This window comes from Pyricularia oryzae, chromosome 6 (assembly GCF_000002495.2).
Source record: "Pyricularia oryzae 70-15 chromosome 6, whole genome shotgun sequence".
In the NCBI taxonomy this organism is placed as follows: Eukaryota; Fungi; Ascomycota; class Sordariomycetes; order Magnaporthales; family Pyriculariaceae; genus Pyricularia; species Pyricularia oryzae.
In genome coordinates this window covers 2,591,714-2,614,340 of record NC_017853.1, presented here as the reverse complement: position 1 = coordinate 2,614,340, position 22,627 = coordinate 2,591,714, and the positions used below count along the sequence as shown (strand labels likewise).

The window sequence follows — 22,627 nt, the reverse complement described above, 5'->3', positions numbered from 1 at the left end:
CTGGAACCTCAGTCACGGACCAACGATTAATCCCACCTTAGCCGCCAAGACATTTGGGATCGTTCCGCTTGCCATCTGACCCACTATTTTTGTCACCTTCTCAGCTTGCATCATCAGAAGAACCCTTGACACACATTGCGCGCATGGACCCTAGGCGGTGATGGATGCCCGCTAAACCAGCAAGATAAAGTGCCGGTAGACAAAGGAAAAGGGTCGACGTCTGGGCTAGAGAATCTTTGTTGGGATCGCGCATCGCCGCGCCGGATCTGACCTCACTCAGGCTCTCAGAATTGTCTCATTCACACACGCGTTTGCCGACGACCGCACGGCCAGCGGAACGGTGGAAGCCTGCGCAAGTCAACACCAGCTTGAGGTGTGGCACCTGCCTCTTACCTCCGTGAGACAGGAAGCCTGTGAATATTATTCCACCAAACGCAAGGAGGACGAGACATCATCACTTCCATGTTAACTGTGCTTTTTTTCTTTCTTTTGTTTTTCAAACATTTCAACAACATCAGCCTCCACTTTCTGTTTACCTTCAAAATTCGGAAATCATGGCGAATCGTACGAATGTTGCCAGGCAAGCTGGTGTCCTGCCTGTCTCGGCGGCAAATGTTAAAGATCAAGCTGGCACCTCCCAGAAGTCGGGCAGAGGTAAAGCTCCCATCGAAGGCCAGAAGATCGTCATCCGTCGACTACCGCCAGGAATCTCAGAAGAAGAAGTATTGAAGTATCTTGAGGATGAGTGGCAACCCAACAAGGGCAAGGTTGGCTGGTTCTCGTTCATGCCCGGAAAAACATCCAATGAGTGAGTACGCTCCAGTTCTGCATACGCAGGACTTCTGTCCTTGTCTTGCAGAAGCTAAATAATTTCAAAGCCCATCCAAGCCATCGCGACCATCGCGCGCATATCTGCATCTTCTCAGAACGGAGTATGTCATGCCTTTGATGGACCAAGTGCGAAGTGCTCAATGGGAAGACGCAAATGGTACTTGCAGTGATCCTTGCCTCTGTGGTCCTCCTGCGATGGAGATGTCAATCTATAAGAAAATCCCGACGAGCAAAAACCGGGCGGATGCCCGCCAGGGTACCATTGATCAGGATCCCGAATTCATGGCGTTTCTCGAGTCGTTGGCAAACCCAACGGGCGACAAAGACCCTGAAACAGATCACGTGGGACAGGAAGAGGAACAGCCGATTGTCAAAGCCTCATCTACCCCTCTCATCGACTACCTCCGTGAGAAGAAGGCGAACAAATCTAAGGATACCAGCGTAGCCAGATCTGGCAAGCACTCGCGTCACGACTCGCAGCCTAGCAAAAACAAGGGCTCCGAGGACTCCAAGAGAAAGTCTCGGGAGGCCAAGACGGAAAAGTCTACGGATAGACCTCGCCAGAACGTCAAGATCCTGACCAAGAAAGCAGCTACCGCAGCCGCGGTGGAGGCTGCGAATAACGTGGCCAGTCAGATATCAGCATCTTCCAAGGATGATGCATCGGCAAAGGGAGGCCGCAGAGCCGGCATAGCAGCCGCTGCACGTATTTTGGCAAGGGATTTGGGTATCAGTCCAGGGAACGCTCATAGGAAGGTGCGTTTGGCTCGCCAAGAGGTTGAGAAAGCTGAAAGCGATGGGAAATTGGCCAACGCAGAAGACGCTCCAGCCACCAAAGATGCCAAAGACGACGCTCCGGGCAATTCGGCAACTACAGCAAACACCAACACAGCTAGACAAGCCGCGCCCGCTGCGTCAAAGCCCGCTGCTGGTAGCTCTCGCGGGCCCCGCGGCAAGAGGGGTGCCTCCGGTACTACTGAAAATGCCCAGGAGGCCACAGAGAAGAAAGGTCGTTCTAGAAGGGGGGCTGCAGACAAGCCTAGCGAGGCCTCTGCAAGCGCTCCAAAGGCTCCCATGGCCATATTGAAAAGGAAAGATGATGCGGCGTCAGGAAACTCGAACCCTGCAACTGTGCCAGCCCCTTCGACCGCGAACACACAGGCAGGACCTACGGTGCCGAAGTCCGCTCCAACTGGACCCAAGGCTGCACAGGGTAAAGGAGGATCTGGGTCAGGCCCCAAAAAGGCTACGGCAACTTCTGGAAACTCAAACACAACACGCGCTTTTGTTAAGCATGCAAATCCGTCTCAAGGTGTGACCGACGCTGTATTGAAGGAGGCAATGCAAGTCTTTGGCAATGTGACTTTCGTGGAAATTGATAGACGCAAGGGGTTTGCCTACGTCGATTTTGCCAATCACGAAGGCCTCGCCAAGGCAATCGCTGCGAGTCCAGTAACAGTCGCGCAAGCTACCGTGCAGGTGCTAGAACGAAAGGACACGAACAAGAAGGCTCCCCCGGCAGCATCTACCGGAAACACTGGAAGTTCGAAGGGCAACACGGCTTCTGGCTCCGCTCCGGCAGCACCAAAAGCTCCCGGCGGGCCCAAGATTGAAGCTGAGACCCCTGCTGCCAGCGGATCGACTGCAGCTAGCGCAGAAAAGCCTGCAGGCGAGCATAAGCGTGGTGGTCGCAGACGTGGTGGAAGGGGCCGTGGAGGTGACACCAACAAGGACGGCTCCGGCGGCAAGGGAACTGGCGGTGGAAACAAGGCCACATCGGGCGGATCCGGGAATCTGCCAGTTCCAGCCTCTTCTGGATCTTGAAACGAAAGTTGGCTTTATAGCCTACTCTTCTTCCGTTCGAGACTGTTTCTAGTTTCATGGCCACGCAGTCAAACGCGCACACATGTCGCTGTATCACACTACCCTTGTTCTGAATGGGCTAGGCAGCAGTCCAAACCATGGACGCCATTTCCAAGGTGGCATCTTTGGCGAGCGCCCTACTGACATGACACATCCCGAAGTGATACATGCAGCATTGCACCTACCATCTGCGTGCACAGACTAGTCGCCGTTAACCTTTTTTGGACTCCAACTCACGCTTCTTTGAGCGTGTGGCACTGTCAAGTAGTGGTTGGCAGATTGCATAGTATAAGGGACCACAGTATCGTCTGTCGATCAAAGCATCTGCCACTGTTTTACGAGCAAATATGTCAACCAAGTGTTGACTTGGTCCGTATGGTTACGTTGCCATGCGAGGTCATCTAACACCTTCGGTATGGGGAGACAAGAATTAGTATTGCATTGCAATTAACCTGCGGGAGGGAGAATCGCGTCTGTTATGAGAAGAAGCCGACATCTTTTCTGTCACATCTGCGGCTGGCAAGAAATAGCGACGTGCGTATGACATGGATTGCGATCGATCTTTGCAAACTTTCAGACTATTCACTTTTTTTTCAGCATACGGGCTGGCCGTTGACCGTGATTCGGTTTTGCTGGCACACCAATAAATGAATTCGTATTTACACTAAGGCGTGACTGTTGGGTTACAAGGTTGTTCTCAAGTTGTGAAGGGCTTCGCCACAACAAGTGAATTTAGCTTCTTTAGCCGAACCTGGCTAAATTGTTAGGCAGATAGCCGGGCTGACAGCTTGAATGAAGGCCCGCAGTGTAGGGTGATGACGTAGGCTTGGCTATTGGTGAATGGGAAGAGTCTGGCTTGTCTAGTAGCTTGATAGTGAGGGAAATAGGCGCCCATACTCGCTTAACCATCCAGTCAGATGAGGCCTCACCTGGATTCTACTGATCGGGTAATCAGCCAGGCGCGGAAAGCTGTGGACAAGGAGGGGTAAAAAAAGACAGTATTACCATTCTGCGTAATGACCAACAATATTGTAGAGTTCCATTTGTCTGCATCCAGCACTGTGCAAGGACTGGGACTGCGCAAGACTCGGCCCCGACCAAAATTTTGCGATCCTTGTTGCCGCATTCATCTCATCCCATAGAGCCGACTGGCCGAGGCGTTGTTGCTTGCTCTTTCCACTCTCGTTCGCCAATCCAGAGCCAATCAGCCGTGCTGTCCAGGAGAAGCGACAACTGCATTCGACTTTTGATGGCAAACAATTAATGTAAGGTAGATTGTTCGATTTTTGCAAGCTGGTATCGCATTTTGTCCAGGATTGGTGATTAACGAAAGGTACCTACCTAGTAAATAGGAGGAACAGTCAAGCGCACGCTCATTCTGTCACTCAACTGCACACCCTCTGTTTTTCCATTTTCCTTTTGTAAATTCTGAGACACTAAAACCATCACCCCCCATTACCACCTGCCCTGCACCAGCCGCCCCAAAGTCAAAGTCAGCTGGGAGTTCCAGCTGGAACTTAGATTCGAACCCACCCTACGCAAGATAACCATAATCCGGCTGTTCGTTCACCATGGGTTTTACTGTCCTCGATGGTAAGCGGTTTGCAGTATTACACGATAAGTCATCTGCACCCAGCCAAGCCACATTCAGTCAGTCGATAAATCAGTCAGTCTCTTTTTAGCTCGCCAGGGTCCTCCTAATCCAGTTTGTTCCCTGGCGACGTTCATTACCTCCCACCATTTTTCGTCTTGAAAGTGCGCAAGGAGTACGTCCCGCAGTCCGATCCCGTACACCTGCGTGCGTGCGTGCAAGACCAGTCCCGTACTGCAAACATCAAACAAAAGTCATGTCAAAGAAAGTTCCGTCCCATAATGATGTCGAGGCTTGTATGCGCACAAGTGCATGGTGGCCTGGGCCAGGTCCTGGTGGGAAACACAACCTGTCAGGCATGCGCCACCAAAGGTAGGTCCCTGGCTAAGACGCATCTCTCTTTTTTCCCTTGAACCAAGCTACTTTTACCGGATTCGGCGGCACTTACTTGGGGCTTTACCTGTTGGAATCGATACCTTGTTTGGCTCCATATTAGCTACTAGTTCTAGCAATAGCTCTAACTACACCCCTCAAGGGTAAGAGTCGAGTCAACACTTTCTTGAGCCATCTAATCCAGCTGCTCTTCATCAGCACTACCCTTGCCTGTTGTTCGATCCTTACTTTCACACCCTCCCGTCGCGGTGGTCCCCGATTTTCTCATGTCGTTGTGACCTGCATTAGCCGCAACGCCTACCGTTGGCCTCCCGTGAGCCTAACCAAGATCCCTGGTGACCACTCTGGCTCAAGGCGCCGAGACCTACTTAAAGTGCCATGTTTCCTCCCACGTTGTGTTTCTAGCATTTCCGGACTTTGTACATCACGACATTGCTTTGCGTACTATATTTCAATATCGTCTAGCTAGAGTGTCAACTAGGTAGTTGGCAATCCATTACAAGCACAGCATCGCAACGACGCCTGTTACAAACATCGAGGTTTTTCTTTGGAAAGGGGTTGGGTCGCTGGCCATTTTACAGTGAACCTGGGATACCGGGCAGCCGTCGACTGACCGAAAGCGACGAAATCTACTGCCGGACGGCCAACGGCCGCATGCCGCGCGAAATCATCATCGAGGCCGGCGGGCTGGGGGAGGAGTTCTTCATCCAGCGGGGCGGGAGCCACCACCGACACCGCCATGGCCACGGCGGCTGGTACAACGACGGCCCGACCTGGAAGGAGTACGACCGCCTGAAGGAGGCCAACGACGCGCTCGCGCGCGAGAGGGATTGCCTGAAGGTGGAGCTCAAGAAGGCGCGCGCGGACCTGTCGCACCGTGACGGCGAGATCTGCCGCCTCAAGGAGGAGAACAACCTGCTCTGCCGCGAGGTCGAGGAGCTCAAGAAGCACCACGGCGGGTGGGACGACCGCTGCCGCGAGTGGAGGAACAAGTGGACGCGCGAGAAGAACGAGAACGAGACGCTGCGCGAGCAGCTCCGCGCCAGGGACGAGAAGCTCGCCAAGTCGGACGCCTACACCGCCCGCCTGCTCGAGCAGATCGCCCGCCTCAAGGATGACTTTGAGCACTGGAAGCGCTATGCCCTGAGGGTCGAGGACGAGAACAAGCACCTCAGGTGTAAGCTCGAGTACTACGAGACGGCGCCCATTCGAAGGCGTCGCTTCTTCTAAAATGAGGATTTATTTCCTGATTTTTTCGAGCAGGCGTTTTTAGGCTTTCTTCGTTTTTTTTCTTCTTTTTTTCTTCTTGTGACGGGGCCGCCGATGGTCCAATCGCCGGAACCTCGTTTTGGGGAGGAATGTTTTACCTTTGTGATATCCTCCATGGTTTTGCTTTATTGGCTTTTCATACCCTCTACTGCTATCATCTTGTTTCTTTTCTCGTTCTTCCTTTTTTTCTCTGGCGCATCTTTATCGCTTACTTTTTCCAGTCTCATCTTTCTCTGGTCATCCTCGTATCTTCATGCGCGCGGTTGTCACCCGTGTAGATGTGTGTGTGTGTGTGTGTGTGTGTGTTTTTTTTTCTTCTTTTTTTTTCAGTTTGGCATGTCTCGTTCTGTGAGACATCACGAGGGATGACTTTGTCGCCCTGTCGAGTCATACACTCATATTTATTTTCTATGTCTTCTTTCTACTCTGAGGCCATAATGCGTGTTTGGAAGATATCCAGTCTGTTGGAGTTTTGGCGCTCGACATGGATTGGTTAGTTGGCAGGCTCGGACACGACATTCGTGTCCTTTGGAGCAGCTTTGTACTGTTGTTTTGTTTATATTATAGACTGGGCTTTTGTTTATTGACCTGGTCTCTTTATTACCTGATTTTACTGTACACTTTTGATCTGTCATGCAATTCCATTTCGGCGGTATGTAGCGACTCTGTACGTTTTCTTTGCCAACTGTAATTCTCTATTCGCGCTTATATACAGTATAGACCACATACTCAGAACATGAATTGCCAAAAGCAAAATCGCCACCCAAGTCCACGTACAGGTTTTACTATGTAGCAAGCAACTCAGATTTTTAGCACACGTAAAAAAGAAAAAAAGGGAACAAGAAGAAGAAAAGGCAGTCCCGTGCTAGGAAGTCACAAGAGTCTTCATGGGCTGTGGGCGCCGCTTGTCAGTGTTGTCTCAGACAAGATTTACCCGCAGCCTGGCACCAGACCTATTAAGAGCAAATCCGCGGTCGCGATCTGACAGAAAAGGCCACACGGACCGATGGCTGTACGCAGCAACAGTCGGCTGCTAACATCCGGGGACCTGGGAGTGGCTAAACATGGATGAGTGAATGCAAGGTGGCTTTCTATTTACAGCAGCATCGCCTGCATAGCGGGTCGTTGCAGATAATATCATGGTTTCGTCTGCTTATTTTGGTGCCAGACTATCAGTCTAGTCTAGAATAGAACTAGAAATTACATAGCTGGTCTAAATGTACGTAGGCGGCGTAGTCGGTTGGTCCAAGTCTAGGACTGTTCTAGGTCTTCAGGACTATTCTTCAACTAGGCCTAGAATTATAATGGTCAACGACTGCCTACCCTAAGACTTCTGCCAGGCTAGCCTACCTACACGTCAATCAGCTTAGGAACCAGCATGGGAATTCCAAACTATTGCCGCTTATAATTGTTTTTTTTTTGGCGTCTTCCGCGGTACCTATTCCCATGACTGACAGAAGCGGCGCAGAAATCGTAGGCAGCCGGTCAAAGGACCCTGATTGGGGTTCGACGCGTACCAGGTAAATTGTTACGCGTCCCAGAAAACTATTCCTTCATGACGTGATTTCAGATCGGCGGATGCTATCGGGGCGTCCCTTTGCGCGACAAAGTCGGGGTTCCGAGTCCAGACAACCGTCTTTTGCATTCATTGGACTCAACCTCCAACTCCCGGTGAATCAAAAACGCTCACTGACGCCATTATAGCACGTGCATTAAAAAGCAGGGGTGGTTTTTCTTTCTTCCTTCTCCACCGTTACAGGCTGCGCCTGTGTGAAAAGAAGATGCAGGCAAGTTGAGGCTCCCATAGGCTATACTCCGTAAAATTCCTGCAGCTATCATGCAAGCCAACTTGTCATGATGCAAAGCATTGCACAGCCTGACCTCTCAGGTTGCTCTATGCACGACGGCTGGCCTCCCGCAGTATACGGGATGCTACTGTGGTGAGTTGATCGGCCGGGGAGGAAGACACGTCAGATGGGCTGACAAGCACCATGATGAAGAAAAAGGGGGAGAAGAAAGAAGGGAGAGGAATACAAAAAACAGCTGTAGTATTTGCGGATATTGCCTTGGTAGGTTCTCGCTCAAAAATTAACATTATTGGTAATCAAATTGTTGGTCCCCTTGCTCGCTTACTGTAAAGGTTGCCTCTACCTGACGATCAGAGAAAATGTTGGACTGGACTGGTCTGTTTACCAAGTGTTGGCACAGCTTCGCCGCGAATGCTCAATCAACTTTTTCTGTGCCTGGTCAGCTTACCTGACAGACCTACCCTAATCCCAGGTCTGCCAACCACATACCTTACGGATGTATGGATGTAATTATTATTAGATGTGATACGGAAAACAAAAACTGGTCGAAGATTGCGCAACCTGAGCAAAAAGATGAATGGTCAATAATCAGTCATTTCAGGGTCCATCAACAATCCGAAGGATCTGGTCATGGGAACTCCCATTATGAGTCACAAAAAACGCAACAGCTGAGGCATGCTGAATAGTGTGTGGATGGTCGCGACGGGAGCGAATGATTGATGGGTAGGGTGAAGACGCCAGGCAGAAAACAAAAAAAGAATGTGTGGCGAGAGGGAGTTGGATAACGTCCGGCGAATCACAGGTCTGGTTAGAATGAGGGGAAACAGGCTACCCTACCAGAGCCTCAAAGTTGAAACCAAAGATGAGCAAGAGCGGCGTCGTGTTATTTTTTTATTTTTTTTGTTTCTCTAGATCACTTGCAGCGGGCGTGGAGCACCACGTACTTCGTTCGCATGTCCCGCGCCGATTGAGTCGCATTCTCAAGATCCCCTGTACGTTCCTGGCCTCGGCTTATCCGTCAATCACTGATCACCCAAGAAAATGTACCCGGTCGCAGCGTTGCGGTTTCTTGGTCGGGGCGGTTAAAAGTAGAAAATGAACAAGAGCCGACGCTGTGCCCCCAACCCTCCCTTGGCAAACCAGGGCGGAACCTTTCGAATGTTTGTTGGTACTTTGGCAGATTTATAGACGCAAGTCTCAGCCCCAAAAACACCAGCGAGACTCTACGTAGTGGCGGCCGTTGTGGTGGAGGTCGCATTGACAGAATTTGGTTTCACGAACGAGGCGGTGACAAGATCCAAACGAGGACGGGTGAGGTGGTTGTGGTTTGTAAAAGCGAAATTGGATGCCGAAAAGTAGAGAAAAGAAGGCAACTCGATTCATTTGGTTGATGCTTCATTAACACGTTCACTGCCCTGCTCCGTACCTATCAGGCCTGCCACCTGGCCTCCGCACTGTGGAAATACCCCACCCTCCATACTCCATTTCAGCTTTCCTCGGTGTGCGAGCCCCTGTCGGCACGTCGCGATGTAAATCCACGGGTTTGGCTAAGGGTATTCCTCCAAATTGGTTTTTGCTTCTTCTCCTTGTCACACTTTATCAACGCAGGGTCATCGCGGACACCAAGTTCCGGGCCGTTGAATTGATTTGGGTTGTCTTTTTTTTCTCCTTGCGTTATTTTTCTTTTGTTACTCTGTAGCCAAGTCTTGCCTGATTTGGCAATTGCAAAGCAGCCACAGTCAGGTACAACTTTTTTTTTTTTTTTTTTTTTTTTTTTTTTTTTTTTTTTTTTTTCGTCCAGCGATCTCAACGGACAAATCATGTTCACTCACTGCTTGGTAATTCTTTTGTCTGTTGCCGGGACTCGGTCCAGAGTCCGATTCTGGACAAGGCAACCACTGGCTACACACCCTCTTCTTTTTCTTTAAGCTAGTTGCTATTCTGTTTTTTTCTTTCCATTTCCTTCTTGGTCATAATCTCTGTTACTGCCTGCTCAAAAAATGCGCAGACAAAAAAGAGAGTTAATGGTCAAAATGAAAAGCTTGTCCATCTTGCCAGGCAACATTCGCTTCCCTTCCTGAGTGTTGCAACGACAGCGCTATTTAATCCAAGAACACACCTCGGCACTCTTTTTTTTTTTTTTTTTTTTTCTGTATGTGTGTGTGTGTGTGTGTTTAGCCCTCATCTCAGAGCTCATTATGGCAATAATTATTGTTCTACTTGTTTAATCGTGCTCCGTCTCTCATCGACCGGTCCCGAGTCAAAGGCCTCCCGGGTCATCTTTTCACATAAAATTGCCAGCCTTGCCAAGAAGTCGAGCTCTTTGAGGATAGCTTCTTTCACTGCCACACGCCCTCAATTGCGTCGACGTCATACACCCCTGCCCCATCCATCCCACCCTCCCGTCCTATCTGGTTGCCTCCGGCTGCAAAATACAAAACTACGCGATCGCCCTCTTACCTCCATTGCATGCCGCTACAACAATTCAACGCATCTTCTTCTTCTCTCTCTCTCGCTCTTTTCTTATAAATTGAATAAGAAAACCACAAAGCTTTCCCATACCCTCTCACACAACACACACGTTTTGTGACTGCTGCAGCCTAAAGACGCACAAAGTATATTTACTGCAAGCCTGTTACTGGCAGCTCTCGGGACTTGTTCCCAAATCTCATCTCACTATCATATATACTTGATCTGTTGATATTGGAGCACCGTCCACAACACATCAACGCCACAATGTCATCTCGCGAATCACGCGAACAGCGGCACGGCAGAGGCTCACACTACGGTGCGTCTCGTCACTCCGATTCCGGCTTCAGCTCCTCGTCCGGCCGCCAGGCTAATCCCGCCCTTTACACAGAGTTTGACTCCCGGCTTCAATTTCACAACCTGGAGGGCCTGCAGGATGCCTACAGACAGCTCTGGGACGAGAATCAGAAACTCAAGGACAGCTGCGTCCGATACGAAGCCGAGCTGGCAAACAAAAGGGCCCCAACTCCTGAGTCGGACAGCATTCGCAAACACCGCAACACCAATCTCCAATTGAAGGAGGAGGTCAACCAGCTCATCAAGGATAAAAAGGGGCTTGCCAAGGAGCTTGAAATTCTCCGCAAAGACAACGCTAGTCTGGTCGAGACAATAAAACAACGTGAGGCCAAACTTAAAACGACTGAGGAAGACCTCACGGCAGCCGAGACCAGAAGCATCCGCTACAAAGAAGAGAGGAACGCAGCACTGACTGCAATCGATGGAAAAATCCGAAGCGGCTCATCCGGCTCCTCTAGCGATCGCAAAAAGGAAAAGGAGAGGGCAAAAGAGGAGAAGGCACGCCTTGGCCAACGATTTGAGGTCAGCAAACCCCTTGAGCACAGCCTGCCGACACGTACAAGGCGAATGAGCCGCGTCGAAAGGGAGGCCCCGTACATTGAGGATGATATGCTGCCTCGCGCGGGGAACTACTCGACAACTGCAACAGCAGGGGTCTCGAGAATGGCCCCTGCTGGCACGCTCTACCAAGCCCCTCGATCTCATGCCATGGAAGCCGCAGCAGACAACCGGAATGGCCGGCATATGGACGACGGGATGTACAACCCTATCCCGATTCCTCGGCAGAAGAAGTAATTATCGCAACAGACTATTACGTTGAGAGGATCAAGATCAACTCTACCCGATCAGGAGAGACGATGGTTGGATTGGAAGCTACAGAAACCAGGCTGTAACAAGAAAAGCAACAAAGACGGGATCTCAGGGGGGCTCTTTGCAACTTTTCCATTTGCTCATGTTTTAACGATACCCATGTGTTATTCTCTATCACATTGAATTCTTCTATATACCCATCAACATTATCACTGTACCCCTACCAAAGCGCCCAAAAGTTCACCTAGGGAAAAAAATACGAAAAAAGCGATACATACAAGACGAACCTGATTTCCGACTACACGGCAGCCTGCTCAAACACTGAGCAGCCAAGCCAAGACCATTATGCAGACATTGACAGGCAGCAGTCACATTTTGCATTCCTGGTAGCCTGAGTCGTTTTACTCGTGACTACCGGTATTGCGGTAGTACCTCGAGTGTGGTGTGGGAGTCACACAAGGAGAGAGAGAGAGAGAGAGAGAGGGTGTGTGTGTGGGGTAGCGCAACGCCTACCAGACATGAACCGGGCTCATCAACCACTGTTCCGACCCTTCGCTCCACACGACCCTTGTGCAGCCAGCCGTCTTGCCTGCCGCCCGTTGTTCCGTTGACTCATTAGAGGCTGAGGACAGAAGATCTTTGCAGGTTGATGGCTTTACCCGTACCTACCAGCCTAATGCCGATTTGACTTTCTTTCTTTTCCTTTTGCTTTCTTTTCTTTCTTTTTCCTCTTATTGTTGTTCATGTCTCCTTTCCTTGTCGGGGCTCGAGTCACGCTTGACAATTGTTGCTTTCAACGTGTACTATAATCTCGAGGGCTTCTTCTGAAGATTGTTGAATGATTTTGGTTTATTGATATGTCAGAGTACTATACCGTGTCCTTGGACTTATCTTTTTGTTGCCTATACAATTTTAACCAGATGCATGGTCCACATGTCTTTGACTTATATGCTTGGAATGCGACACGCCCTTTCCACTTGAATGCAACGACTGAGCGGACGTATTTGTGCCATTTCCAAAGGTTTTAAAATATATAACTCGCTCCAGATTTGGTCTTCAAATGATATGATTTTGCTATTCTCGCATGAAGGATCTCCTCTAGTCTAGATGTTTACAAACTTGACAAAAGTCTTTGCTGACCGCATTTGCCCCTCCGCTTAACAGCGAACAAATACACCGACGGCCGAACTTTTCGGGAATTAGAGTCGTTTTGACCGATCTAGAACAAGCCTCTTTGGCTGTAGTCTCAGCGACTATTGACCACCCGCATCTGTTCTCCACCAGTATTTAATTCTCCAAATCTGCATCCGTATCATATCCCAACATATTTCAATCACCCCCTGTCTTGGACTTTGACTCACCAAGACATAAAACTGCGCGGTAGTCCCCACCCCTGATAGTTTGATAAAGGGTCTCTTCCGGGCTGCCAAAAAGATTGGCACAATATAATTTCAGTTCCTCCTAACATCGCCTAAAGATCTGCCGCCAAGCGTTCATCTGAACCAAAAAAAAAAAAAAAAAAAAAAAAAAAAAACAGAACCCTTCACACCCATATCCTAGACCGCCTCGGCCGCCAAGACCGCCCAGAACATCCTCCATCACACCCTCCCAAAAACAACAAGCAGCCAAAATGAAGATCCTCCCATCCCTCACCCCCGACCTCACCGAGTGGGCTCTGAAACAACCACTCTTTTACGTGGCCTCGGCGCCGACCTACGGGCAGCACGTCAACGTCTCCCCCAAGGGCTTGGCGTCGACTTCGCTGGCTGTCCTGTCGCCGAACCGCATCGCCTACCTGGACCGCACCGGCTCCGGCTGCGAGACCATAGCGCACCTGTACGAGAACGGCCGGGTGACCGTCATGTTCAACTCGTTCGGTGCCGCTCCCCGCATCCTCCGGCTCTTCTGCCACCGCAGGGAGGTGGTGGAGCGCGCCGACGAGGAGAATTTTGCCGCCTGGATCGAGCGGCTGGGGATGCCGTCGCGGCCCGACGGCGCCAGGGCAGTCATCGTCCTCGACGTGTTCAAGGTCACCACCAGCTGCGGCTTCGCCGTGCCCATGGTCAAGCGCCAGTTCTGGGACAAGGAGGAGGGCGGCGAGGCGGAGCTGGCCGTGTTTGAGGATCGGCAGACGCTGAACCAGAACGCAGCCAAGAAGGAGGAGCTCGGCAAGATCTTTGAGTACCAGATCCAAAACAACGTCGTGTCCCTGGACGGCCTGCCCGGGCTCAAGGGCGCGAGGAGGGCGCACCCCGACGCCAAGTTGGGAGTGCTGCCGGGACACGTCAGGGCATACGCCGGGAGGGTGCTCGCGCAGCACGAGGGGATGGCCGTCGGGTTTTTGGCTGCTTTGCTGCTTTGGGTGATGGTGACGGCGCTCACCCGAGGCAGTCAGGGGCTGACTCTTGCAAACTAACTTATCGTCTGCTGTAACGGACTGGGCAGGACTATACAACTGTAGCGGGATGGCGAGTAGTCAGTCACTATGAGACCAAGATGCTTTTGCCGAATCACTGACGCGGACATGTATCAAGTGTCAAATGATTGTCAACAAGAGGAAAAATCTACATATAAACAACAAAAGTTACATGTCTTTAATCACTTTACCTCTTTTTTTTTCTCTCAGGATCTACTTTTCACCATGTCAGAGCAAACGACTTGCCATCTCTCCGAAACATGTACATACCCGAGAAACTAGCCCTCCTCATCCCCCGCGAGCAACCTCCCGACCACAAATCGCCCGCGGTGCTCGGCGTCACCATCCCCATAGTCGGCGTCTTCGCCGCAGCCCTCGGCTATCTCTGCTGGCGCAAGAAGAAGCCGCGACGCAAGTCGAGGCGCAGCCGCCACGGTGGCGATTCCGGACCGATCGTGAGCGCCAACGGCTTCATCCTAGGCGACGTCTGGGACGAAGGCGGAGGGTTTGACCCCGACCCGCGCAGGAGGAACGCAGGCGCCAGAGGCCCCGACAACCACGGCAGAGAAATCTTCGTGGACGACGTGTGGAACGACGGCGAGTCTGACGGGCACGTAGATGTGCACCCCAGCAGGCGCGACCGCCAACACAGCACCAGACCCCGACGCCGCAGCACAGACTACGGTCGCCGCCACCACCGCAACAGGCCATCCAGGCGTCGCCGCAGCTCAAACGACGACCACCACCTCCACAGCAGGAGACGCCATCGTCACCGCCGTGGCCGCAGCACCGACGACAACGGCGGCGGCCACGGCCACGAACGACACGAGAGGATCGAGGGCGACGTGTGGAACGACGGCCAGGCGCACGGGCACGTGGACCGCGACCCGGGCAGGCGGGAGCCGTCCATTGCACACAGCGTGACGGGCAACAGCCACGTGTTTGGCACCGACGACATTGACGACCGGAGCTTCCGGACGGCGACCGTGAGCGTCGACGAGCCGTCCGAGATGCCGACGTTTCCGGCGCGCGCCCACCTCCCCGGGGCGTCGGCCAACGTAGGTCGTGGAGTCGACGATGATCTGCTCAGTGAGGATGGCAGCGAGATGGGCCCGGCCCATCAGAACCGACTCGCCTTGGAGCTGAGATGGGCTCTGCATCGAGGTGCACCTATGCAATGATGGAAATGTCGGTATGACTGTCGCTATGAGTTGAGGGTTTATATATATTATATAGAAAGAGGGGGATAAATGGAGAATCTTGTCGGGGAGCAAACCATAATGATATCTGATGTGTGAAATTTTGAGATTAGGGATCGCTCACAGGCACAAGGTCATGGAATGTAAGCAACATTCAGTCAGGTACACGCTCGAAAGCTGCATACTGTCTTATCTGGCATGGACCAGAAAAGTTACCTAGTCACCGCTAGGCTTCAGCACACAGTGACTTGGGAGGCCTCGTGATAAATGACCCCAATGAACACGCTCGCTGATTAACCTTGCGCTGTGATTCCCTGTAAACAATAATCCCAGAGCTCAGCAACCTTTTCAGTATATCTAACCCTCATATTCGACTCTGAGCTTATGGGGAATCTCCCCAGACGACTGCCCGCACTTGTCCAACTCCGGTCCAGAGCTTTTTCCCCGAGCGGAGAACAATCCCTGTTGCGTTGCGGTATTGCTCTCCAACTTGGGGAAGCAGCGAAAAGTCGTTCCCGAATTCGTCACTCAGCTCCTCGTGAATATTTCCCATAAGCTCCATGACCATGTCTTTTGGGCTCACGCAGACGTAGTTGGTCTGGGCCAATAGGTCCAACCGCCCATTAATGACGCTGGGAAGCTTCTCTAGGATCATGCAGATGATGAAGTCGTTCTTGCAGTGAATATCCCGCAAAAGCTCGGTCGGCAGCCCCGCATCGCAGACCCGGCAAATGCGGTCTCTAAGGTTCTGTGCGGCCGCCTCGTGTCCTTGTTGGTCATAATCAACCCCTTCGATCTCCATTGCCTGCCGTTCGAGTCGATCAAGAGTGTCTTCAAGGATATCGCCCAGGACGTAGTCCTCGAAAACGGTATTTGCGATGGTGACCACGGTCCACTGGGTTGTATCCATGAGAAGCGCCTTCTCCAAGGACATGGCCATAATCTGAAATAGGCGTGTAATGCCACGCTCATCCTCGATTTGGTGAGCTGCTGACATCATAGCGTACGAGAGAGTGAGCTACACACATTCGCCAAATACTATACGTGGTTGTCGAGGTTGCGTGTCAGTAACGAATTAGTCTGTGCTAGGTGCCAGTATGAAGCAAATTTTGGGCTTCTTTACAATCCAGGTCCTTAGAGAGAGCCTCGCGAGCCAGCTCATCAATTGTCACCATAAACTCCTTGTCCATCACCTCTTCGAAAAGTTGTCCGGGGAATACTTCTCCAAAAGCTGCACAAAGTTTAACAACCAGCGATTGCCAGTCATAGATCGTCTTTTCGGATCGTTCTGTCGCTTCCGACAAGGCGAGGGGGTGCAAATCGGGCATATTTATTATACTCGATGATTAATGCAAATGTTATCAAGAAATGTTGATGATTTCTTTTTTTTTTTTTTTTTTTTAAAAAAATAAAAAATTGGCGAGGGTATCAATCAGCTCAGGAGCTCCTGTAATGTTTCGCAACTTGACTGATTTTTTTTGTCCAAGCTGGACAATGCAAGCATGAACCCATCGAAACATTATCCAACCTGAGCCACCTTCTCAGGCACCTGCCAAGTTAAGGCAGGTGAGGTGTACCTTGACGGGTGGGCGCACAGGACAGCTCAAAGCTAGAGAAAGAAGTATAGGAAAGCGCAATCCTCCTCCAACCTGTTTCTTACTAAAGCGGATTGTAAAGGTTTAGCATGTTCCAGACACTTCCCTGATCAAAGTGACCTTCGAACTGCAATGGCGGGTTGGCATCATGTTGACCATCCCCAGACCCAACGCCATGGCCGACGGTTTGAACATCAGTTTCAGACCCGGTAGCATCTGTCGGCCACCAGGCTTGCGGCTGCTGCCAGCCATCCTGGCCACCTGTACCACCGAAGTCCAAGCCGCCACCAACCATCAAGTCATTGTAGAGAAGGTCGCTGGTAGCGGCAATAGGCTGTACCGCGGACCAGTCAAAGTTTTCGGGCAAGAACCACTCCTCCCCGTCCCGAGCAAGTGCCCGAATGGCTGGCCCCGATTGATCCTCAGCTCCAACGCCCAAGTGACGAGGGATATGTGCAGTGTGTGGAGCGAGCCCTTCTTGTTGCCCCTTAGTGCTGGGCACTACTGTATCCATGCCGCCGCCCAAGGAAGAAAGCACTTCGGCGTCTGTTAATTTGTGCCACGGTTGGTCGATACATTCAGACGGCCATGAGCCAGCAAGCGTAAGCGATTTTCTCAACCTGTGAAAAATCGCTCTGAGTACCCCTACACCCGCCCTGGCAAGGTTGTTGGATGCAGAGAGGGCCGAGAACCGCTCTACCGCGAATCGGAAGTGCTGAAGAGCATCCGGGAGCAAATCCAGATGCTCCTTGGGGAAGACAATGTACAGGGTCGCAAGGAGTATGACGGCGTCAAAGGTTCCAAAGAAGATCGAAAATCTACCGACAACATCATGGATGTGAGTTAGGACGAGGAACAGAAGAAGACAAAGAGACAAAAACTTACGCTCTGTATTGCTCGGGCTTCATAGCTGCAAATTGTATTTGCTGAGCACCCAGCATCTTGAGACACGCCTTGAGGGCCTCGATCCGGGATTGCGTTCGTGTGAATACATATTGTCGGTGTAGCACGATAAAATTAAAAGCCGACATTTGCGGTAGAAGGGTGCGCTGGGCACGCAGCCACCGACAATCCGGATGGTCGTCGAAAGAGATATCTGGGTTCTCCAGGCGGAACTGAGGTGGTATCTCATCTTCGAGCCGCTCCAGGTCCTGATGCAGCTTGTCAACACATGCAAAGTTCCGTGGGTTTGTGCCTTTGGCTTCCAACTTGAGTATCTGGCGCAGGTATACCATGGCTTTCAGTGCCCAAAGCATGCGAGTGAGCGGAGTAGGCGGGTCGTCAGCGCTCCTTGGCTGCACAGGCCTTGACGAACGGTCCCGCGGCATGAGGCAATCGACCGGCAGTGGAAGCTGAATCTCCTCGCCTACCGAGGTCGGTCGACCCAGCACTGCGGCGGCGTGTGTGTCCCACATGAACAAGACATGCCAAAGTCGCCTACGATGCTGGATGTGCCATTGATTTCGCAAAACAGCAGCCGTGGCAGCATAGGCGTCGCCGGCCGTCACGGCCTCGGGCTTTGGCTCGAGCGCCTCTCTATGCAAACCAATCTCCTGCGCGTCGCGGATGACGCTGCCAATGGCATGCCACGCTTCCGTGACGAGGGCGCAGTATTTGAGAAAATTGGCGCGTATGAAGCCGGCCTGTATCGTCGTCAGCGACATTTGCCTCTTGCCGAGCAGCGACAGGATGGCGACACCGGACTCGCTATAGTCCATCGCCAGGTCCACGACTTGAATGCCTTCGCCATCCTTGAGTGCCTTGTAGTGCGTTGCAAGGGGGCTCTCAGACGGCAGGAGCAGCAAGGCGACAGCGATTATCTCAAACAGAAGCGCGCCGAATGGACGCATCTCGGGGGTCAGGGCATAAGGCCCAGACTTGTCGAGCAGGTCGACATGGACGTCGTACCACTCGGCAAGTTGGTTTCGAAACAGGTCTGGCTCCAGCGGGTAGTAGTTTGGGTTGAGCTCCTCTAGGAATATTTCAGCCAGCCTCTCGACATGGTCGCGGGCAGGAAGCCGTCGAAGGATGCTCTTGTACCGCTCGCGGATGCCAACGTCAGACACCCTCCGATCCGAATCTGCCGTGACTCGGGTCAGGTGGTCACCGACGTTGCCTTGCTGCCCCGAGGCCGTGACCTTGTCGATCTTGAGCAGCAATCCCAGGGTCGAAACACCATTGGAGCCAGCCGGTGTGGTGTTTGCATAGCCAAAGTTTGCCTCCTTGCTTGGCAAGGTTTCCCCCAAGTCTACATGCTCCAGGCGACTCACTGAGTCCTGGGGGCTGGTCTCTTGCTTCTGTCGAGAGTTATCGTCAAGCTTGATCCGCTTCGAGGTCGAAGGTGGTGCTGGCGGCGACTCGTAGCGACAAACATCCTGCTTGTTCCTCGATACACAGTTACCGCAAGGCGAATCTACACGCTTGAAATCAACATCACGCGAGCACCCTGTTGGGTCGTTGCCTGCTTCGTTGCAGGTGGCTATTCCTCTCACCTCTATCACACTATGGGTGAGTCCGTCAGCATACTTTTTTTCTCTCTCTCTTTTTTTCCTGGCTTGCTTCGATCCATCGGCTCCTGTGGTCTCTTACATCCTGACCCACAATAGTACGGTACATAAGGTATAAGGTAACCTAGGCATTCGGTTACGATCTACAGACCTTTTGCTTCCGCCTATGGCACTCGGTGCATGATATGACGACGCGTCTTCTTTTCTTCAGCGGTCGCTGTGTTGTCGTTGTCGATTCCACTTTCGCTTCAGATGTGTCAAAATCAGGGTCCTGTTGGGTCCCGTCGGACCGTGAATTGGATGTCAATCCATCCATGATCCGAGCTTTCCTTGGACGCTATGATGTGTGAGAAAGCAAAGCGTGGTTTTCAATTGGCCTTTGCAGCTGTTTTTTTTTGTTTGTTTTTTTCCCTGCTTTTTGGCCTGGCTGGGACAATGTTGACCTTCTGACATCACTGCAAGTTGAGTGCTGACAGCGGCATGCCGCCCGCCCGTCGCCTAGAAAAAATGGAATAATCGAGATTATGTCATCATTGTAGCCAAGGGTTTCGCGCAGGCTGAGGGCAAGCCCATCATCCATCATCCATGATGGTTCCATTGGATGACGAGTTGATGGGGGACAGAAATTATCCAAGGTTCCAAAGCAAAGCAAGCAGTGTAAAGGTAAAAAGTAAGAAGAAAAAAACAGTATGGTATGCACTGATAACCTTTCGGTTCAGATGTAGAGAAATGGCAATTTCGAAGTTTTCAAATAAATCATTTTTTCCACTGCGTACAGACTAAACGCCCAACGCCGTGAATTATGTAGGTATGCTTTTCTCACCAAACAACCAATTTTGCTCAAAAAGAAAGAAAAACGAATCCCCCTTCGACTCCCTGTTTGGTTCTATAAGTGACATGATCCCAAACAGTTCGTTTCGCGGCCTTGCTCGTCTTTACATCTGCCCACAATAGGCCGACCCCCACCTCCTCCGAAGTAAAGACCCCATTTTTGGAATCCTGCCCATACTTGAATCTTCTTGATTCCTGCAAAGAGATAAAAAAAAAAGCCAACCCCGACCTCACTGACGCACACGTTCTTGATATGCGGACCATGCCTTGCGTCTATACCTCTCGGCCTCTGATTGGGGGTCGTCGGCCTTGATGATACCCCTGCCCACGATAACGATATCAGTGCCAAGGCCGATCAGCTTCGCGGGCGTGTTGTACTGCTGGCCCAGCCCGTCGCCCTCCAGCGGGCCGTTCTCCTCCTCGCCCTGCGGTGGCAGCTTGCAGCCGGGCGTCATGGTGAGGAAGTCATCGTCGGCTTCGCTGTTGAGGCCCTCCTGGGCCACGAACCCCATGACAAACCGCCTGTTCTCCCGCGCGGCCTCGACGCACGCCGCCGTGTAGTCGGGCGTCATCAGGCACCCCTTGCTCGACATCTGGGCCAGGATCAGCAGGCCGCGCTCCAGCGGGGCCTCCTCGATGCCCGGGAAGACGAGGTCGTCGACCCCCTCGCCCGACATGCTCTTGGAGAGCCGTGGTGAGTCTGCCGGCTCAAAAGACTGCGTCACCGTGGTAATCGACACGATGCTGCCCTTGCGCCCGTCGGCGTCGCGCCCGTACACGGACGGAGGCGGCCCACCACCGCTATTGCTGCTCCCGGCAATGGGCGGGCTCGCCATACTGCTGCTGCCGCCGACACCGGCGCCATTGCCCTCCTCATCGTCCTCAAAGCTGTCCGACAGCGGGGTGCCGACCGAGACCGAGGTCCTGACCTCGTACTTGATGCGCTCCCGCCACTTGGCGGCGGCCTCGGCCAGGGCGCGCACGCTGTCCTTGCCAGCGTGAATGTTGATGTTTGTGATGTGGGCCCACTCGATGATGCGTGCGGTGCCGGCGGTGTACTGCATCTGGACCGTCTTGCCGATGTCGGCGAACTTGCGGTCCTCAAAGATCAGGAAGCCGAACCGCCGCGCCAGCGCCGCGAGCTTGGCACCCGTCCCCGTCTTGGGGCTATAGTCCCACCCCGAGATGAGGTCATAGTGAGTCTTGAGCACGACGATTGACGGGCCGGCCTTCTCGGCCAGGTATAGGAGCTCGCGGGCGGTCGTCACGTCGGCGCTGAGGCATAGGTTCGACTGCTTGAGCTCCATGAGCCGTAGCAGATACGACGACAGGGGATGGCCGGCCGACTGGGCCCGCGTGCCGAACGGCGTCTTGAGGGACGGGTGGTGTTGATTAGCCATGGTTTTGCAGCGGGCTACTCGCTTCGGAGGGTGGGGGTGTAGGGTAGCGTATCGTATCGATCGGGACTTTTGTCGAGGTGAGCTTGCTACAGAAATTTGGCAAGGATCTATCGAGAGGTTACGGTCAGGTCCGGTGCGTGCAAGACGCAGGTTTGGTCCTTTTGTAGTGCGTATATGTATACTGATACCCAGGTGGTGACGGACTTGCAGAGAGAGGAGGAAGAAGAAAAAAACAGAGAAAAAAAGATCGTCAGGGTTGGAGAAAGTCCTAGTGCAGGGGGGACACTTCTATGGGCGGTTAGCTTTGCTGGTCTCTGTGGTGGAGTGTTGGTGGTCGAGGAGACCGTCGTTGCTGTTTGCATGTGGGTGGGGAGCTAATGTGTTTTACGTCGTGTGTGAGGGGGAGAAATAAAATCGGTGCACTTCTCACCGTATTTAGTGGGGGACTAATGATTCGAGGTATTCCCTGTCATATACTCTTTTTTGTCCCTTTCCTTTTTCTTTCCCTCTTTTCTCATTTCTTCTCCCATTTTGTTTTGTCTATTCTCATGTTTATTTTTTTTATTTTTTTCGGGCGCTTGACCATGAGGGAAGTACAATTATGCACTTGCTGATTCAGTTGGTTTTGACCAGTATTAGCTTTACTTAATTGTCAAGGAGGTGTCAAGTCAAATTTGGCCCAAACCAACTTAAGTGTTTTGTCGTCCGTGCCAAGAATGATCATGGCGACAAACGCAATAGAAAAGGAAAACGGTCGGTGGTCGGATTCCACTTCTATGCTTTTTAAAAAGAAAGACTTCGAATTCTAAATAATCTGCACAGCAAAAAAAAAAAACCAAAAAAAAAAAAACCAAAAAAAAAAAAAACAGGTATGGTATACCCACACAAAGCTACATAGTACACTTTAAAAGTAGACACAATCATTGAGCGGGGCGGGTACCTACCTTACCTTGGATACCAGGTACCCACCCAACTTTACCCAGTACGGAGGTACAGCACCAAGGTACCTTACCCTGATACCAAAGGTAGGTACCGCTTTTGTACTGCGATGTTGCTTGGCGTGCTTAAAATTGACCTTTCTCACAATGCTTCCATCCCTAATATAGATTGGGACCGTCTGCTCTCGCGTGGCAAGTTCGTGACATTCATGCGAGAAACCATCCCAATACCGGACGGAAACTGGATGACCGGCCTTTCAATCACACCGAAGAGCTAGGTACCTACCTACCTAGGTACTCAGGTCAGTAACTTGGTAGTTTATCCCCCTCACCTCCCTGCCTTTGCCTCG

The 22,627-nt window shown here is 51.9% G+C and overlaps 9 protein-coding genes across 10 annotated transcripts; 6 read left to right on the top strand and 3 right to left on the bottom strand.

Annotated features, from left to right (window-relative positions):
• Positions 1-113: 113 nt before the first annotated feature.
• On the top strand, positions 114-3,364 carry MGG_03912 (uncharacterized protein). The gene is made up of 2 exons (XM_003719912.1): positions 114-808; positions 879-3,364. Exons 1-2 carry the CDS (start codon positions 555-557, stop codon positions 2,653-2,655), a joined length of 2,031 nt encoding a protein of 676 aa, XP_003719960.1. The 5' UTR covers positions 114-554; the 3' UTR covers positions 2,656-3,364.
• Positions 3,365-5,332: 1,968 nt separating this feature from the next.
• MGG_03913 (uncharacterized protein) lies at positions 5,333-5,908 on the top strand (the record flags this gene model as incomplete). The annotated part of the gene is made up of 1 exon (XM_003719911.1): positions 5,333-5,908. The coding sequence occupies one exon, from the start codon at positions 5,333-5,335 to the stop codon at positions 5,906-5,908; it is 576 nt and encodes a 191-aa protein (XP_003719959.1).
• On the top strand, positions 5,909-6,712 carry MGG_17729 (uncharacterized protein). The gene has a single exon (XM_003719910.1). The coding sequence runs from the start codon at positions 6,002-6,004 to the stop codon at positions 6,314-6,316; it is 315 nt and encodes a 104-aa protein (XP_003719958.1). The 5' UTR covers positions 5,909-6,001; the 3' UTR covers positions 6,317-6,712.
• A 3,457-nt stretch (positions 6,713-10,169) lies between these two features.
• MGG_03914 lies at positions 10,170-12,420 on the top strand (the record flags this gene model as incomplete). Of its 2 annotated transcripts, XM_003719908.1 has the most annotated exons (2): positions 10,170-10,543; positions 10,616-12,420. In XM_003719908.1, exons 1-2 carry the CDS (start codon positions 10,492-10,494, stop codon positions 11,374-11,376), a joined length of 813 nt encoding a protein of 270 aa, XP_003719956.1. In that variant the 5' UTR covers positions 10,170-10,491. The 2 variants fall into 2 exon arrangements, with proteins under 2 accessions (XP_003719956.1, XP_003719957.1); XM_003719909.1 differs by having other exon boundaries at positions 10,445-11,376.
• A 601-nt stretch (positions 12,421-13,021) lies between these two features.
• MGG_03915 (pyridoxamine phosphate oxidase) lies at positions 13,022-13,807 on the top strand (the record flags this gene model as incomplete). Its single annotated transcript, XM_003719907.1, has 1 exon — positions 13,022-13,807. One exon carries the CDS (start codon positions 13,022-13,024, stop codon positions 13,805-13,807), a length of 786 nt encoding a protein of 261 aa, XP_003719955.1.
• A 260-nt stretch (positions 13,808-14,067) lies between these two features.
• Positions 14,068-14,988, top strand: MGG_03916 (uncharacterized protein; the record flags this gene model as incomplete). Its single annotated transcript, XM_003719906.1, has 1 exon — positions 14,068-14,988. One exon carries the CDS (start codon positions 14,068-14,070, stop codon positions 14,986-14,988), a length of 921 nt encoding a protein of 306 aa, XP_003719954.1.
• Positions 14,989-15,388: 400 nt separating this feature from the next.
• MGG_12096 (uncharacterized protein) lies at positions 15,389-15,946 on the bottom strand (the record flags this gene model as incomplete). Its single annotated transcript, XM_003719905.1, has 1 exon — positions 15,389-15,946. One exon carries the CDS (start codon positions 15,944-15,946, stop codon positions 15,389-15,391), a length of 558 nt encoding a protein of 185 aa, XP_003719953.1.
• Positions 15,947-16,381: 435 nt separating this feature from the next.
• On the bottom strand, positions 16,382-19,425 carry MGG_12097 (uncharacterized protein). Its single transcript, XM_003719904.1, has 2 exons — positions 17,487-19,425; positions 16,382-17,419 (listed from the first exon to the last, which is right to left on the bottom strand). The coding sequence occupies exons 1-2, from the start codon at positions 18,449-18,451 to the stop codon at positions 16,666-16,668; spliced, it is 1,719 nt and encodes a 572-aa protein (XP_003719952.1). The 5' UTR covers positions 18,452-19,425; the 3' UTR covers positions 16,382-16,665.
• Positions 19,426-19,757: 332 nt separating this feature from the next.
• Positions 19,758-22,154, bottom strand: MGG_12098 (orotidine 5'-phosphate decarboxylase). Its single transcript, XM_003719903.1, has one exon. It carries the CDS (start codon positions 21,337-21,339, stop codon positions 20,170-20,172), a length of 1,170 nt encoding a protein of 389 aa, XP_003719951.1. The 5' UTR covers positions 21,340-22,154; the 3' UTR covers positions 19,758-20,169.
• Positions 22,155-22,627: the final 473 nt, after the last annotated feature.